This window comes from Vulpes vulpes, chromosome 6, assembly GCF_048418805.1.
Source record: "Vulpes vulpes isolate BD-2025 chromosome 6, VulVul3, whole genome shotgun sequence".
Lineage (NCBI taxonomy): Eukaryota > Metazoa > Chordata > Mammalia > Carnivora > Canidae > Vulpes > Vulpes vulpes.
The window spans coordinates 101,218,684-101,237,409 of NC_132785.1; the positions used below are offsets into that span (position 1 = coordinate 101,218,684).

Here is an 18,726-nt window from a genome sequence, read left to right on the forward strand (position 1 = left end):
TCTTTAGTATATTCAGTGTTGAGTAGATAACAAAGTTACTGTACCATTACCACTATCAATTTTAGATTATTTTCACACTCAGAAGAAAAACTTTGTACTCATTAACAGTAGCCCCTATTTCCCCTCCTCTTCTTAAGCCATAGTCAATTCTTTTTTTTTTAAAATTTTTAAAATTTTTATTTATTTATGATAGTCACACAGAGAGAGAGAGAGAGAGAGAGAAGCAGAGACATAGGCAGAGGGAGAAGCAGACTCCATGCACCGGGAGCCCCACGTGGGATTCAATCCCGGGTCTCCAGGATCGTGTCCTGGGCCAAAGGCAGGTGCCAAACCGCTGTGCCACCCAGGGATCCCCCATAGTCAATTCTTCATCTACATTCTGTCTTTGTATATTTGCCTACACTGGACTTTGCATATAAAGGAATCAATATAATATATGGCCATTCTGCGTTGACTTCTTTCACTTAGTGTAATCCATGTTGTATCATTTATCATTTATCATGTATCATTTATTTTATTGCTAAATAATTTATGTATTTTATGGCACATATCATACTTTGTTTATTCATTCATCAGTTGATGAATGAAATTATTTCTACTTTTTGGTCATTTTGAATAATACTGCTATGAATATTTGCATAGATGTTTTTGCATATACATATGCAAATATATTTTCATTTCTGTTGAGTGTATACCTGGGTGTGTAATTACTGGGTTATATGGTAATACTAACTTTCTGAGGCACTACTAATTTGTTTTCCAAAATGGCTGCATGATTTGAGATTTCCACCAGCAATGTATGAGGATTCCAAATTCTCCACATTCTCATGGACACTTATTTGATTTTTTAATTGTAGTCATTCTAATTGCTCTACAATTTTATTTTATGGTAGTTGTGATTTTCATTTTCTTGATGATGGGCATGTTTTCATGTATAACTAGCTCATCATCCTTTAGTCATTGTTTAATTGTGTTGTCTTTTTAAACTTTTTGTTTTGAATTCTAGTTTAGTTAACATACAGTGTTGTATTAGTTTCAGTTGTACAGTAGAGAGATTCAGCAATTCCATACATCATTTGGGTTGTCTTTTTATTGTTGAATTGTAAGATTATATTTTCTGGATATTACTTTATCAGATATATGACTTCCAGATATTGTCTCATATTCTCTGCATTTGTACTTTCACTTTCTTGGTGTTATACAAGGCATGAAATTTTTAAGATTTTTGAGATATCTAATTTATCTATTCTTTTGTTGCTTTTGGATATGTCTAAGAAACCATTACCTAATCCAAAGTTGCAAAGATTTACTTTTGTGTTATTTTTCAAGAGTTTTTTAGTTTTAGCTTCAAATGTTAAGTTTTTTTTTAAACCATTTTGAGTTAATTTTTGTGTGTAGTGTAAGGTAGTAATCTGCCTTTTTGCTTGTGGACATCCAGTTGTCATATTAACATCTGTTGAAAAGATTCTTTTCTCTATTGAATTGTCTTGGCACCTTTATTTAAGATTAATTGACATTAACTGTCAGGGTTTATTTCTGTACTTTAATTCTATTGATCTGTATGTCTGTATTCCTGGTCGGCATCCTTACCTTTTGCTTATCAGTGGGAAAAGAAATTGCTTACTAGTGATTCAGAAAGGAGGAGGAGAAACATGGTGGTATACCCAATGATGATGCCACTTCCTCGTGGGATCAAGGTGGCCCTAGAGAATTTATATTCTCCCCCTCTCTATTCCAGAAGTCTGTAGCCCTATGGTAAGGCCTCTCTGGCCCAGCATTGCCCATGACTGAGGGGATGCTTTTCTAATTCTGAGTTTTTTCCAGTTTGGGCCAAATAGAAACAAAGCTGCTGTGAACTTCTGAGTACAAGTTTTGATGTGAGGGGGATCCCTGTGTGGCTCAGCAGTTTGGCGCCTGCCTTCGGCCCAGGGCATGATTCTGGAGTCCTGGGATCGAGTCCCACGTCGGGCTCCTTGCATGGAGCCTGCTTCTCCCTCTGCCTCTGTCTCTCTCTGCCTCTCTCTCTCTCTGTGTGTGTCTCTCATGAATGAATAAATAAAATCTTAAAAAAAAAAGTTTTGATGTGAGCAGTCTTTATTTCTCTGGTATAAATGGTCAGGAGTGCAGTTTCTAGGTTGCATATGAATGTTATATACTTAGTTCTTAAAGTAACTGCCAGACCATATTACTGAATGCTATACAGTTGTATGTTCCCATTAGCTAAGTAGGAGTGACTCAGTTCCTTTACAACCTCACAAGCATTTTTGTCATTATTTTTTATTCTAGTTTTCTGATAATTGTGTAATACCATTACACTGTGCCACCCAGGGATCCTCAGAAAGAGAGAATCTTTTTTTTTTTTTTTAAACTTTTAAAAAATATTTTTATTTATTTATGATAGTCACACACAGAGAGAGAGAGGCAGAGACATAGGCAGAGGGAGAAGCAGGCCCCATGCACCGGGAGCCCGACGTGGGATTCGATCCCGGGTCTCCAGGATCGCGCCCTGGGCCAAAGGCAGGCGCTAAACCGCTGCGCCACCCAGGGTTCCCAGAAAGAGAGAATCTTAAGCAGACTCCATGCCTGGTGTGGAGCCCAACACATGGTTTGGTCCCATAATCCTAAGCTCATGAGCTGAAATCAAGAGTCGGACACTTAACTCAATTAAGTCACCAGATACCCCAACATAGAAGTTCTTAATTTTGATGGAATATAGTTTATATTTTTCTTTATGGATGGTACTTTTTGTGTTAAACCTTAAGAATTTCTAGCCTGACCCTAAGATTTTTTCGTTATTTTTTCTTTCTAAAATTTGTATAGTTTTACATTTCACATTTAAGTGCATGATCCATTTTGAGTTACTTTTTGCCTATGGATGTCCACTTGCTCTAGCACCATTCGTTCAGGTCTGTCTTTCCTTCATTGAATTGCTTTTGCATTTTTTTCAAATCCGACTGGGGCATATTTGTGTTAGTCTGTTTCTGGGTCCTCTATTCTGATTCATTGATAGATGTGTTTATCCTTTTGTTAATACCAAACAGTTATTACTGTATATAAGTTTTGAAATTTAGAGGAATGATTTCTCTCATTTAGTTCTTTTAAAAATATTTTTGGCTTTCTAATATCTTTGCCTTTCCATATGAATTTTTGAATAATATTGTCTGTGTGTACACAAAACTCACTGAGATTGGGATAGGAAGCCTGCTAAATCTATGTATCAATTTGAGGAGAATTGGTGTCTTTACTGTGTTTAGTCTTTTAGTCCATGAACAACGTGTGTTTTTCCATTAGGTCTTAGATTTCTTTCACCAGCAATTTGTAATTTTCAGTATAGAAGTCTTATATACAGGATTTGTAGATATATATGTGTGTGAATTTGTTTTCTTTTGTACAGTTGTGAATGGTATTTTTTAAATTTCAAGATTCATGTTTATTTTTAATTTTTTTTATTGAAGTTCAATTTGCCAACATGTAGTATAACATCCAGTGTTCATCCCATCAAGTGCCGTCCTCAGTGCCTGTCACCAAGTTATCCCATCCCCCTGCCCGTCTTCCCTTCCATTACCTTCTGTTTGCCTCACAGAGTTAGGAGTCTCTCATGTTTTCCATGGCTAGTATATAGAATATCAATGGATTTTTGTATGTTGATCTTATATCCCAAGATATTAATGAACTCATTTATCAGTTCAAATATCTTTGATATTTGTGTAAATATTAATGAAGTCATTAATCAGATCAAGTATCTTTGATATTTGTGTAAATTTTCTATGTTAGTAATCCTGACATCTGCATGCAATAAAGGACAGTTTACTTCCATCTTTCCAATTCTGTATACGTTTTACTTTATTGCCTTCTTGCACTGGCTAAATATTCCATTATATCACTGAATAAGAGTGATGAGAGCCAACATCTTTGTTTTGTCCTTGAACTTTAAGGGAAAGCATTCAGTCTTTTTACCATTAAGAATGATGTTAGCTGGGGGTGCATGGCTGGCTTAATCAATAGAACATGCAACTCTTAATCTTGGATTTTGAGCTCCATGTTGGGTGTAGAGATTACTTAAAAAAATAAAATCTTTAAAAAAAAAGTTAGATGAAGATTATTATAAATGCTGTTTATAGAGTTAAGGGATTTCCCTTTATTCATTTTCATTTTTGATAATTTTTATCATAGAGGGGTGTTGAATGTTGTACAGTTTTTTTCTGCTTCAATTATATAATCATGTGATTGTACTTTTTTAGTCTGTTTTTATATTGGATTACATTGGTAGTTCTTCAAATATTGAATCAGCCTTACATCCCTTGAATGAACCCCATTCAGTCATGGTGTAGAATTATTTTTTTCTATTGCTGAATTCGATTTTTTAACATATTGTTAAGGATTTTGGAGTCTGTATTCACGTGGGAAATAAATGTTGTTTTTAAAAATTTTTTATTTTATTTTTTGGTACCTTTGGTTCCTGCATCAGGGTAGTAGTAGCTTCATATAATCAATTTGGAAGTATTCCTTTCTCTTACTTTTAGATAATATGCTGTGGAATTGGTATTAGTTCTTCTTTAAATTTTTGGTGGGATTTTCCAGTGAAGCCATCCAAGCCTGCAGATTTCTTTTTTGGGGGAATTGTAAAATTACAAATTCAATTTCCTTACAAGCTACAGAGCTATTCAAATTATCTATTTCATCTTGGATGAGTTGTGGTAATCTTTGTTTTTTTGAGGAGTTGATTCATTGCCTTTATGGTTCTGAACTTAATCCTTTACAGAGTTTTTGGTAATATTCCTTTATTACTGTTTTGATATCTGTAGTATGTAGTGATATATGTATACCTACTGTTTCATTTCTGATGACAATTTGTCTCTTCTCTCATTTTTTCTTTGACAGTCTTGTTAGATATTTGTGACTTGTTTTCTCAGACCTAGCTTTTTTAAGGTAGATGTGCTGGTGACAGATTTTTCTTAATATTCTTTTACTTGACAATGTCTTAATATCTCCTTCATCTCTGGAGATATTTTTCCTGGATATAACATGTGAGTTTACAGTGCTTTTTTATTTGATCACTAGAAAAAGTGATCTTTCTGTCCTACCTGGTTTCTGATGAGAAATCTGCTGTCATTTGAATTGTTTTCCCCTTATTGTTATAGTTTATCTCTCACTGTTCCCAGAATATTTTTCTTTTTCTTTAGTTTTCAGAAGTTTGTGTATGATTTTTCTTGCTACAGATTTCATTAAGTTTATCCTTATGAGTTTTTTTCAGTTTCTTGAATCTGTAGGTTTGTATTCTTTTGCCAAATTTGGAAAGTTTTCAAACCATCATTTTTTTCAACTACCTTTTCTGGTCTGCACTCTTTCTTTTCCTTTGAGACTCAGACGATGGTAAAGTTAGGTTTTTTGTTATTGTCTAATGGATTCCTGAGGCTTTATTTATTATTTCAGTCTATTTTTCTCTGGTTTTAAATTTTTCCAGATAATTCTGACATCTCTACCATTTTAGTCTTGGCACCTGTCAATTGTCTTTTTTCACTTAGTTTGGAATCTTCCTGGTTTTTGTTACATTTGATATTATTGATTATAGGATGAACTGTGAATCTTATGTAATCCTTCTGTTTTAATTGGCTCATTCAGACACTGCTAGGTAGGTAAATGTAGGTGAGCGTGGCCTCTTTACTGCTTGCTCGGCGTAGAAGCCCAAGTTCTCAATTAGGCCTTTTTGATACTTGAAGTGGGACCTCAATGGTGTGCTGGGGTAGAGGGCATAGTAGTTCTGGCTTCCCGTTGAATTTTCACTGATTTCTCATTGTCTGGTATTAGTAGGAGAATCTGTAGAGGCAAGGATGGAGGTATTTGTAAGTCTTCCCAATAACTTGAATTTTGATATGGACTTTGGCCAGAGATATGAAGGAATAGAGAAGAGCATAAATCGGTTAGCACCTTCTGTGCAAGGGCATGTGCATATGTGACACAAATGCACATACCAGGAATTACACATTTACTAGCTCTCTGTGTTGTGTGGTAATTCTACTGTAAACCAAGGGTCAATAAACTTTTTCCATAAAATACAAGATAGTAAATATTCTATGTTTTGCAGGCCAAGTGCAAAATTGAGGATATTATATATAAACTGGTATAACAAAATAGATTTACACAATTTGTAAATTTATGAAATCCAAATATTATAATAAAATCCAAATTATATAATAATAATAATTATTATTATAATAACTGAGTGCAATATTGTCATATATATTTGTCCATCTGAAGAATGAAATGGGGGGATAATTGGAGCTTATAGTTACTATTTCCTTTCATTAATAACTATGGCAAATATTCATCTGTTCGTGTTGATTTGCATGAGTATTTTATCTTTGCAAATGTCTCTTACCACAGGTAGTTATTGATAAATAATGAATTCATGAATATATGATTCTAATTGAGCACAGTAATTATTTGTAATGTGTTTTTAGAATTCTGTTGGGATTTTTTTTTTTTTTTGCTTTTTAGCATGTTATTACGTTGCAGAATAATCATTTAGAATTAAAGATAGGGTGGAAGCTCATCAGTTGCAGAGTTAAGTGGATTTTGAAATACAAAATTTGTCTTTTCACTTGCATCAGATTTGGAAAATGCTGTTAAAACTGTAGCTTGAACTCAGAACATACATCTGTTGTAAAGTTTGGGAAAAGAGTTTGCTTCTTTAATTTTTTCAGGATGGCAATGTGTTATTTTGACACACACAAAGTTCACAAAACAGTTTGAAATTAAAATTAAAGCAACATAGATAGTTGTGAAATGACTATCATAGTATAGGTTTCGTAAAAATGCATTGTTTTGGCTTGTAATTTTGAGTGGAATACATTAAGAAAATTGCCAAATTTCAGACACTACTGTTTACTTTCATTTGTTGTTCATTTACCTCATTCAGTTTGCTCAGTAGTAGCTCTTTGTGCTTAGTTTACAATTTTTCCTAGAAGAATTCAAGAACTTTGCTTTTAGCAGGTAGAAAACTGTAGAAATTAGGTATGGAAGGAAATACAAAGTAGTATCTGAGGACAGATAGTTGGTTATAGTAAAACGTGTTTTAAAATGAATCTGTTTATGCATGAATCAGGTGAACACTGTAAAGTAGTGTCGTCAGTGGCGAGATACGGAGCCAGATGTGGAGGTATTTGATCTGTGGGGTCACAGAGATGCTATCGAGACTAGGCAGAGAGCAGAATAGAAATAGGCATTCCTCTTAAGTAACAAGAAACTGTCTCAGTCAGAAATCCAATAGAGAGAAATAGTGGTTGGTAATAGTTTGGCTGCAGAGGTCAAAGTGAGCAGACACTGTTCTCATTGCTTATCAGGGGTAAGTTGAGGTAACATAAAAGGCAACATAAGTGGATCACACCAACAGAAGCAAAAGGATGTTCTCACTGCTCTTTTAGGTTTATTTGTTTGAAACAGTGTGGTGGTAGGATTTCAAGTTTTATAAGAAAAAATATGGCCATAATCATCCTATATTGTCTGCATGAAAAATATTACATAATTAAAATCAGATAATTAACACATTTCCATATATAAATATTGGGTGTTGGGAGCTCTAGTTTAAAGCAAATCTTTGAGTATATAGATGATACTACCAAACAGGGTGATTATATATGCCTTTTACTTTATTGGCACATATAAATCTAACAGTAAGAATGTCTGCACTTGGAATAACTTATGCTTCAGATTCACATCAATAAAATAAAAGAATAAAACATGAAAAAAATGAATCTGTTTAAAATGACAACTAGAATTTGGTGTTATAAAATATGGACCAGAATCTTAATATTCATACAGAATTGCAAGAAATACTGAGTAGCCAAAAATACCTTGAAAAAGAAAAACAAAATTGGGGGACTCACAGTTCCCCATTTAATAGCTTGCTACAAAGCTATAATAATCAAAACTGTGTGATCGTAGCATAAGAGTACATATATGATCTATAGAATAAAAATTGAATCTAGAAATAAGCCCATATGTAAATAGGTAATTGATTTTTTAGAAGAGTGTCAAGATCATTCAGTGGGGAAATTTTGAACTACCTCTTCAACAAATGATGCTGGGACAATTTAATAACACATGTAAAATAATGAAGTCAGACTTTCACCCTCACGTCATGTACAAATATTAGCTCAGAATGGATAAAAGACATATACAGAGTTAAAACTATAAAATTCTTACAAGAGGGCATGGGGAAATTTCTCATGACCTTGGATTTGATAATGGTTTCTTAGATGTGACACCAAAAGAAAAAATAGACAAAATTTATCAAAATTAAAAACTTTTGTACATTAGAGGATGCTATCAAGAGGACACAATGACAACCACAGAATTAGACAAAATACTTGAAAATCATATGTCTGTGAAGGGCCTAGTATCCAGAATATACAAATGTGTCTTATAGCTTGGCAACAGGAATATCAACGACCCAATTAAAAAGTGTGCAAAGGACTTCCAAAGAAGATAAATGGTCAACAGGATATGGAAAGATACTCAATATCATTTGTCGTTAGGAAAATGTAATCAAAACCACAATGGGATAATACTTCACACCCCACTGTTATGACTAAATTAACAAGAAAATAACCACTATGGACTTTGGGAAATGGAGCCCTCTTATATTGCTGGTAGAATGTTAAATAGTGTAACTGCTTTGAAAAACAATTTTGCAGTTCCTCAAAAAATTAAACTCGGAATTCCCATATGATCCACCAATTATCTTTCTTGGTGTCTACTCCAAAGAATTGAAAACAGGGACTCAACAAATACTTGTACACACATGCTCATTGCACTATTCACAATAACCAAAAGGTAGAAACAGCCCCAATGGCCAACCAAGGATGCACGAATAGACAAAAATCAGACATACATGCAATGGAGTATTATTTAGCCATACGAGGAATGAAGTACTGAAAGATGCTAGAACATGGATGAATCTTGACAACATTATGCTAAGTGAAAGAATTCAGACACAAAAATTACATGTTGTATGCTTGCCTTTGAATGAAATACCCAGACTAATCCACAGAGATAGAAAGCAGATTGATTGTTGCCAGGGATTAGGGGAAGGGAGGAATGGGGACTTGCTGCTTAATGGGTAGCAGGTTTTCTCTTGGGATGATGAAAATGTTTTGGAAATAATGGTAGTGGTCACACAACATTGTGAATGTACTAAATGTCACTTAACTGTACTTCAAAATGGCTAATTCTGATAAATATAAAAAAATTTTAAAAATAATAAGATGAACTTTGTATTATGTGAATTTCATTTAAAAACAAAAAAATATAGAGATTTATCTTGAAAAATATGACTAAAATTATGGAATCAGTCTAATTTTTCTTATGTCAGCTATTTGTGTGTGTGTGTGTATATATATATATATATTTAGAATAAAACAAGTAATGTGTTCAATTTTTTTTGGTGACGTTTTAAAATCCTATCATATTGACCTTTGTCAACTAAACATTTAACTTTCACACTGTGATCATAGAAGGGGACATTTTTAAGGAAAATATGTAATGTTCCTAAGAACAAGGTCTTAACTTTTGATATTCAAATATGTATTTTTTGAAAACACTTATATCAGTATCTTTATCTTTTTCTATTATTGTGAACTATTGTTTTATTTGTCCACTCTAACTTTGAATAAATTATTTGGAATTTCTAGATTGTATAAATTTACATTTTATTTTAATTACCAGTTGTTTTCACAGGACCATTTCTTTGAGACTTTATTTCACTAGGTATTTTGAAACTACAGAATGAATGAGTTTTAGATTGGATCTGTTTTTACTGTTACCCTAGGAATTTTCAAATGGTGCTGACTCTTGCTGACCATAGGCAAAATGTGATCTCATTTATAAAATAATGATGAGTGGAACTAATACTGTTTTGAGGTGTGTATATATGTATGTGTGTTTCAGCTTCTATAAAAATTTCTTTAGTAAGATTTTTGCAAATATAATTTTAAAGCAGTCTAATATATAAACAAATAAAAATGGAGCTCGTTAGCTGAAAGGGGAAAGGAATATCATTGCTCTGAGACACCTCCATAGAATCCATGAGATTTGAAGCACAGTTAACTAACTTCTAAACTAGAAGATCCATAATGTTTCATTCTACTTTAAAAACTGTGATTCTTTAATGATGCTTTGAGTTGGAATTAACTGTCTCATAGTGAATTTTAGTTGTATAACTTTTATGTGTTTTGAAGTTACAGAAATATAGAATTCAGAATATATGAGTGATTGATGAGAACTATGGTCTGTATAGTATAGTGGTTAAAAGTATCACCTCTGGAGTTACAGCATCTAGATTTTCCCAGCTTCAATTTATTAGCTGTAGGATCCATCACAAGATGCTTAATCTCCCCATGCTTCAGAATCTTCACCTATAAAATGGTGACACAGATAGGCTTATCACAGCATGATAAAGAATATTGAGTTAATAAATATGAAATGCTTAAGATATAATGAATTTCAATTATTATCTTGATTATAGATCCAAACGATGAACATTTACCGGAAAAAATGCATGTAATTGAATAGGAACTTGGGTAAAAAGTTCTGTTTACAAATATTTCTAATATTTCTTTGTATCCTTCCAAGTTAATTATATCAATATAAAACAGACTGAAGTAAAGTATATAATGTTCATGTTAATACCATAAAGTTTGACTACAGGTTTCTATTGTAATTTCTCCCATTTTATCTGATTTTTGTGATGACATATTGATGACTTTTCATTAGTCAGTAGAATGAAGAGCATAGTGGTTCCTGTAGTCATCATATACTGGAGGGTAAAAAACAGTAAAATATGGTGACCCAAACTGACTGATTTTAAATTGTTTACACACAAAAAATTATGTTTACTTCCTTCCTAAAAAGTACCATATTCTTATTTATAATTCAAAAACAAAATTTGTTGTTTTGGTGGAAGAAAACTTTAAATATAGTAAATATTGTTAGGCAGCTAAAATTTTAGAATTTTTATTAGGAAACTTCTTGATTTCTTGCTTTGTTTTTAACTTAAAATTTGGATGGGACATGAATTTTGAAAAGTGCCTCTTTAGCAGAACTCATTTCACAGATAGCTGACTAGCAAGCCTTTAAAGGAGCAAAGGTTTAGTCTATTTTAATTAAGCCTGCAAAACTTTCAGACTCTTGAAGTTTATAATAAGCTCTCATATTTGCCAAATTGGGTGAGAAACTTTTGAGAACAAATTTTATGATATATTATAGCTTCGATTTTAGTTCAGCAGAGCAGGAAACTAACTTCCCTTACAGTGTGCCAACATTTTTTTTTCCCTTTTAGTCCTACTCAGGAGATGCTGTAATAAAGAGCATTTGTATTAAAATTATGAAAAGCAGGAAGTTAGTTTTAAATCAACAGGTTGAGATAAGTGTCTGCTAAATATGGAATGAAAACTATATATTATATAATCAAAATTATTCCACTCATTGCAAAGAAAAAGTGAGGAATATCTTTTGGAAATTAATAAAAACGAATCCCAACTTTTTTCAACTTCAGTGTTTTTAAAGCATCATTGTTTATATGAATTATCATTTATTTCATAGAGAGATCCACATTTGTAATTTTGAGGGACTCTATAAAAAAGGAATATAAAATCTAAATAAAATATTAGGTACTGGATCTTTGGAAGGAATAAGGTGAATGTCATATTCTTCTTGCTCCATATGTAGGTTATAAATGACTCTTTAAGATACATAGAATAAAATTGTTAAATTGAGGACACCTAGGTGGCTCAGCGGTTGCGTTTCTGCCCCAGGTGTGATCCTGGGGTCCTGGGATTGAGTCCCACATTGGGCTCCCTGCATGGGGCCTGCTTCTGCCTCTGCCTGTGTACTCTGCCTCTCTCTCTGTGTCTCTCATGAATAAATAAATAAAATCTTTTAAAAAAAATTGTTAAATTGAAATAGAAAATAATCACTTAATATTTATACTAACAAATACAAAGTACTATATAAGAGTACTTTACTATATAAAGTACCATATATATTATTTTGCCTTTAATTTTGGGATGGATATTTTATCAAGGTTAGACTTTTAGATTTCCAGTTTCCTTCAGCATATTGATCAAAGTTTTCCATTGTCTTCTGGATTTCATAGTTTATGTTGAATACTTAGCTGTAAGTTTTACTTATTTTCCTTTGAAGATGATGTGTCCTTTTTCTCTTCTTGGCTGCTTTTAAGATATTCTTATCATCTTTTATTTTCAGCAGTTTGGCTGGTGGGGTCATTTTATTTTACTTTTTCCGGTGTGGTGTTGGTTATATTCCTGAGTCAGGGAAGTAGTATATTGAATCAATTTTGGAATATTCTCACCTGTTTTTCTGAAAATACTGCTTTTGCCCCATTCTCTTCTCAACTACAGTTACATTGGGCTGTTTGATTCCTATATGTTTCTTTTGCTCTGTTCTTTTCACATACTTTTTTCCCCTCTTTACTTCAGTTTGGGATATTTTCTGCTGATCTCTTCACAAATCCTGTGGTTTTTTTTTTTTTTTTTTTTTTTTTGTGTTGAGTCAGCTATAAAACTAACCCACTGGTATCTCAATTTCAGATACTGTATTTTTCAATTCTAAAGTTACTATTTGATTCTTTTTCATAGATTTTAATTCTTTGCTGAAATTTTCCTTCTTTTGTCTACTGTGAACATTTTTCTGTACCTTCAACTTATATTAAATAAGTTTTTTGAAAGTTTAAGTTTTCTTAAACTCCTTGTGTTCTATTTCTGTATCATCTGTGCGTCAGCATCCGTCTATCTATCTATCTATCTATGTATCTATTTGTAAAATAGAAAATTTTTTCTCTTGATAATTGGTCATATTTGGGGTTCTTCTCCATACTTTGTAATTTTTGTTGTACACCAAATACTATTTATTATAGGATCATAGAAATTGATATAGAGGTTATTGTTAAGTGCCAGTCACTTTAACTGAACTTCAAATTGAACTGGGTAGTTAGAGTGAAAGCTTTAGATATATTTAGTCTATTTCTGGTCATAAATGTCTTTAAGGATAAAACTGTTGTATTGCAGATATTTCTGATGTGACTTTGTACTTACATACTCTGAAATTGTGGGAATTTTTACTATATCTTTCGAGTTCTGCCCCCTTTTACTCCTTCCTTGCTTTTGGTTGAGAGTAAATACTTTTTTTTTTTTTTTTTTAGGGGAGATCTGCTTAAATTCTACACTGAAAGTGGCAAGCTCCACCTATTATTGTGTGACTTTGACTGCTAATCACCCTCCTATTTGCCCTCTGGCCCATTTTTTTCTTACTCATTCCAAATTTTCTTTTGCTTCCCAGCCCTCAGCAAATCTTCCAGCAGAAAATGGGTTTTCATAGGATTTCTTAGGGTTCCATAGAATTTCAGTCTGTCATGCCAGTCTATTAACCATCAAGAACTATGCTGGTTTCTCTTTTCCCTAGTAGTGTCCCTCTTTCTGACACTTAGCTCATAAGTGGCAAGTCCTCCTGGAAATGAAAACAATAGGAAGCTCAGCTTACCTAAGGGGTATTATTTTTCTCCTACTTTATCCTTATTATCTCACATTGTTGTCTAATATCTTTAAAAATATAATTGGTGTGACAGTTTACCTTTTTTTTCCCTAGTCGTGGAAGCAGTGACTTGCCACTATGCGTTCATAATTTTGTCTTATAAAAGTAAGAACAAAATTTAGATCTAAGTGTTTAGTCTTTTATATGTTGTATTTACCTAAAGTTTGTATGCTTGGATTATTGGCTTGTTACCGAATATTAATATTTGTTGCTTAAGCTATGCCCAGAAATTGATTAGCATTGATGTTTGGAAAAATCATATCCAGAGAGCTGGCTTTAATTTAAAATTACATTTGTCAGTAGTAATTGAAATAAAATATAAACAAAAATTAATTCTCTTTTCCTCTCCACCTTTCCTGTTTAGTGAGTGATAGTTGCTTCAGGAATCTTGCAGAAGATCGCAGTGGGATAAATCTCAAAGATCTCGTACAAGATCCTTCTTTGTGAGTATTTGGTTTTCAGTTCTAAGTTAATTTAAAACTTTATAGTTAGTTTGACTTTTTTCAAAAGAGTCATAATTGAGAACTACTTTAATGTTGAGTTTTTCTTTTCTAACAATTTGTTACATATAGTAAACACATCCAACAGTTTCAGTAGAAGTGAAGGTATAGAATAGTTCCTTTTTAGAAAAAGAAGAGATAATTAGAAGAAGAGAGAACACTGATTAATGATCGACTTGCAAGGAGTCTTTACTAATGGTTGATGGTATCTTGCCAATGTGGCAATAGATACTGGTAGGAAAGATGAGTTATTCATTTGCTGGGAAAGGTGTGATTGAATTTGCTCACATAAATTTTAAGCTTTTCTGATAATACTTATTTATAAGTATAATTACAAATATAAAATAATTATAACATATTAGAATATTTATAATATATTTATAATATTTTACATTAGAAGCACTATAAAGAAAATTTTTTGAAGAGTTTTTTAGGTTTCACGTTTTAATTTTCTTACTAATGTAGCTTTCTATTTATATTTTATGAGTTAATGTTTTATAATTTTATGTTTGCTGTAAATTATGCATCCTATATTCTACATGAACATACCCTCCTGGTAAGAACACTTTTTATTTAAAAAAAAAAACAAAAACAGAACAAAACAAGTTAAGCCTTGGGCAGCAGAGAAAAGAAAATTGAGTTCTGGCAGATGCTTCCTTTAATGATATATATAATGCATTCAGTAAAATATAAAAGGAAATCCACCTTTCACATCACATGTAATCTACACTCCAACAGGTTTTACTAGTAATTTATTGAGTATTTTGTGAGGAATAAAACACAAGCATGTGTTGAATCTGAGGGATATTGATTCTTTAATGATTTTCCAGTCATTTAAAAAAATAGTCACAAGATACAGAATCTTGAAAATGACCAAATCTTAAAAGTTTTAATGAATTTAGAATTTGAATTTAGAAATGAACTTCAAAACTCAACTCTCAGTTTTTTTGTTAATCTAGTTCTCTTTTCCTCACTCAAAAGGAACGTCAATATTCCTTCTCCATGATCTTTATCTCACTGAAAATTGAAGTTGTCCTTTCAGTCCTATAAATATTTAATTAAGAATATAACTATTCTTTGTTGTTATAAATATTCCCAGTAAATTATAGTTAAATAACATTTATTTGCATGAAGAATTCTATTTTCCTTATAGATATGAGAGGAAGTTTTATAATTGTTTTTGAAAGATCTCATCCATTTGGATGTTAACAAAAGTTATTCCATTATTGTATTATTTGTATGGTATATTTTTGGTCACAATAGTATTATTTATGTGTGTAATGTAGTCTTGGTGGAAAAAATGTGCTCGTATAGATTTTAATGATATAAAAGCTATGGAGAATTATAGTTGAATATTGATTATAACAATCAGTTATAGTGTTTTCAGAGAATTTGGTATGTCTTCCGAGAATGTAGAATAATACTCATCTTGCAACCTAGCATTTAATTTTAAATTTAATCTTAGTATTCTAAGAGAAATTTTTGTGAGATCACTACTGCATTGGTTAGACAAAATAATTCTGAGTCTCTGTTTTAAAATAGCAGATATCTTAATTTAGCATTATTCTCTTGGCATTAGTCTTGACTGTAAGAATTTAGTGAGAATTCATTTTTGCTTTGCTACTTGGAAAGAGCTTTTTTAATTAAGAATTGTACAAAATGTACTATTAATGACTCTAATTCATATTTTAGTGATATATTTCTTCCTTAAAATTCTTTAAGGAAGGAAATGCCTAGTGTGGAAAAATAATGTATTTTTTTCAGTTGTTATTGTAAAAAATAGTTTATTCTAACTTATTATTCTATAGCAATATTCACTTAGTATATACTTCATGGATATGGATTTTTTTTTCCTAAAGCCATAAATCTCTCTTCTGTCCCAAACTCCTAACAAAAAATCTTTACTATTTGTTCATTGATTCATGTATACTACATGGTTCTATATGGAGTTGAATTTTTTATATTGCAACAATGAGTTGAAAATATGTCAGAAATAATGTTTTTCAGTAAAAAATATCCTACTTAAAAAAAAAAAATCACTGGCATTTGATGAATACTCCAGACTCCTGAACTGCTGATGCTAAAAGGAGTTGATGTGTAAAGAAAAATTAAGTATTACAATCAATCACTAAGGCTGTTCAAAAGGGAGACAGTAAAGAGAAAAGAAAAAAATAAGCTGAAGAGAAGCCAGGCTATCTGTTCAATATTGACACTGGGAGCAATATATATAGTATGTCATAGTTGGATAAATCAGTATGTATGGAATTTCTGTGGCCAAAATAATAAAATAAAACTAAATCAAATGTAGTATATGCATGTGTGTATGTATGCATGTATCTATAAATGAATGAATGTAGTTTTAAGGAATTATTGCCTCAGGAGAATGAACAGGAAAAACAAAAAGGGACTAATTAATTCTTTTAAATCTGTGTCAGGCTAAGAGAATAATGTGATGGGCCCTTTGTCATTTATCTAGACTGTGTATACCGTACTCCCCAAGACTTTACTTCCATTGTGTAGTAAAACTAATTATTGGGCTTGATGGAACTGCGTGACCTATGTTACAAGAACATGATGAAGGGATGCCATGAAAGAAAAAGATAAGAAAGTTGTGAATCCCTAAGAAAGACTTTCTGGCCTTACTACTAATTTTTGATCTGTTTTAATAATGAGAGCAGAATGTGACTTGTGGGAAAATTGAAGTAAAAGGGATACTTGAGAAGCTCTCTTCTTTGGTAATTATTCTGAGAATAATTTTTTCTATCACAGTTCTGCAAGTGTTAAGTGGTAAGACCAAGTAGAGGACCTTGACGTTCATTTCTTGCTGGATTTGTTTGAATTAGTAATTTGCATGTATGTTGCATTTTAAAGTGAACAATTTTATCTGTTCTAATAGCTCATCTTATATTTATGATTATAAGTATTTTAAGATTGATTTCCTCTACTGTGTGTATAATCTGTTGTATTGTGTTGTAAGACCTTTTGTTTTACTTGTGGTCTCTCAATGGCACATTGAAAAGCATTGTCAATTTTAACTTTCTGTTTCACCGTATTAGAAACATATCCAATGTGATATATACTTTTCATACATACAGGTAGTTTTTCTTAGTATGATATAATTAATTTTTGTTCTCTTTAAGAGATGCATACTATTTAAGTTATAAAAAATCATTTATGCTGCTGCTTGTTATCTCTGCTAGAGAGATGACTTATTATATGCAAATTAAATACTGTATATAAAATTCTTTAAGTTATATTTAGTTGTGTTCTTTGTAGAAGTAATTCTTTATGGAGGTAATTCTCAAAAATACTTTTAAATCCCTATTGACTGTTTGCTGAAGATGAAAGATAAAACATATTACCATATGTATTCTTTAGATTTCCTATTACATATAAACTATTTAACACAATTATTGAACTCAGAAACATTTATAGAAATTATTAAAGCTGTTTAAAAATCAAAAGAAGAAAAATAACTTAAGAGTGAAAAAGGCTAACAGAATTGAACACCTGTTTGTTCATTGTGTTGATGCTTATCATTGTGGTATCGGCAGATGTGTCTTGTTTAATTTGCAAAAGCGCTTAAAAATTTAGGATCATCATAGATATGTGCTACATAAATCAAGTTATAGGAAGAATTGTTTAATTCATACTAGAATTGGACATTTCTTGACACTAGAAATATAATTTATTATGCAGGATACTAGTAATTTTCTTTATCATCAAATAGGGAAAGTCTATATTCTTTGAAAATTTTGCACAACATGACAATGTCAGTCTTTTTTTCTCCTTTATGCTATTCAGAGTATATTTTCAAATTATTTCAGTGACATCAAGGTTTTGAAAAGATATTAACAATTTATAATCTCGTGATTTATAAAAAAGGATGATTCAGTGAAATAGACCTTAATTCTGAATCCTGGGTAAATTATATTATGGATCAAGAAATACGTTTTCTTGTCAGTGTTCTTGGTATTTCTTTTAATTGTCATAAAATAAAAATAGCATAAAATTTACCATCTCAACCGATTTTAAGTGTATAGTTCAGTAATGTTAAGTATATACACACTGTTATACAATCAGTTCCTTAAAATTTTTCATCTTACAGAACTGCAACTCTATACCCATTAAACAGTAACTCCCCATCCCTTCTCCAGCCTTTGGCAACTACTGTGTACTTTCTGTTTCTATGATTTTGACTATTGTAGAAATCTCACATAAGTAGAATTTTACAGTATTTGTCTTTTGTGACTAGTTTGTTTCATTTAGCATAATAGTCCGAAGGGAATTCTCCCATGTTGTAGTGTCTGTAAGAATTTGCTTTTTAAAGCTGAATAATATTCTACTGGATATGTGTACACCACATTTTATCTATTCATCCGTCAGTGGACACGGAATTGCTTCCAACTTTTGTCTATTATGAATAATACCGCTGTAAACATGGTTGTGCAAATATCTCTTTGAGACCCTGCTTTCAATTCTTTTTGTTGTATACCCAGGAGCAGAATTGCTGTATCATATGAAATTCTGTTTTTTATTTTGAAGAACTGCCATATTGTTTTTTCCATAGTGACTGCACCATTTTATATTTCCACTAACAGTGCACAAGGGTTTCATC

General features: G+C 31.8%; 1 protein-coding gene across 36 annotated transcripts in view; it reads left to right on the forward strand.

Annotated features, from left to right (window-relative positions):
• Positions 1 to 18,726, forward strand: part of GPHN (gephyrin) — a 620,367-nt gene that overhangs the window by 139,957 nt on the left and 461,684 nt on the right. For all 36 annotated transcript variants that reach the window (XM_026008409.2, XM_026008412.2, XM_072761754.1 and 33 more), the window contains exon 2: positions 13,973 to 14,051. In XM_026008409.2, coding sequence (XP_025864194.1) covers positions 13,973 to 14,051 — 79 coding nt within the window. The remainder of the gene's footprint in view (positions 1 to 13,972; positions 14,052 to 18,726) is intronic.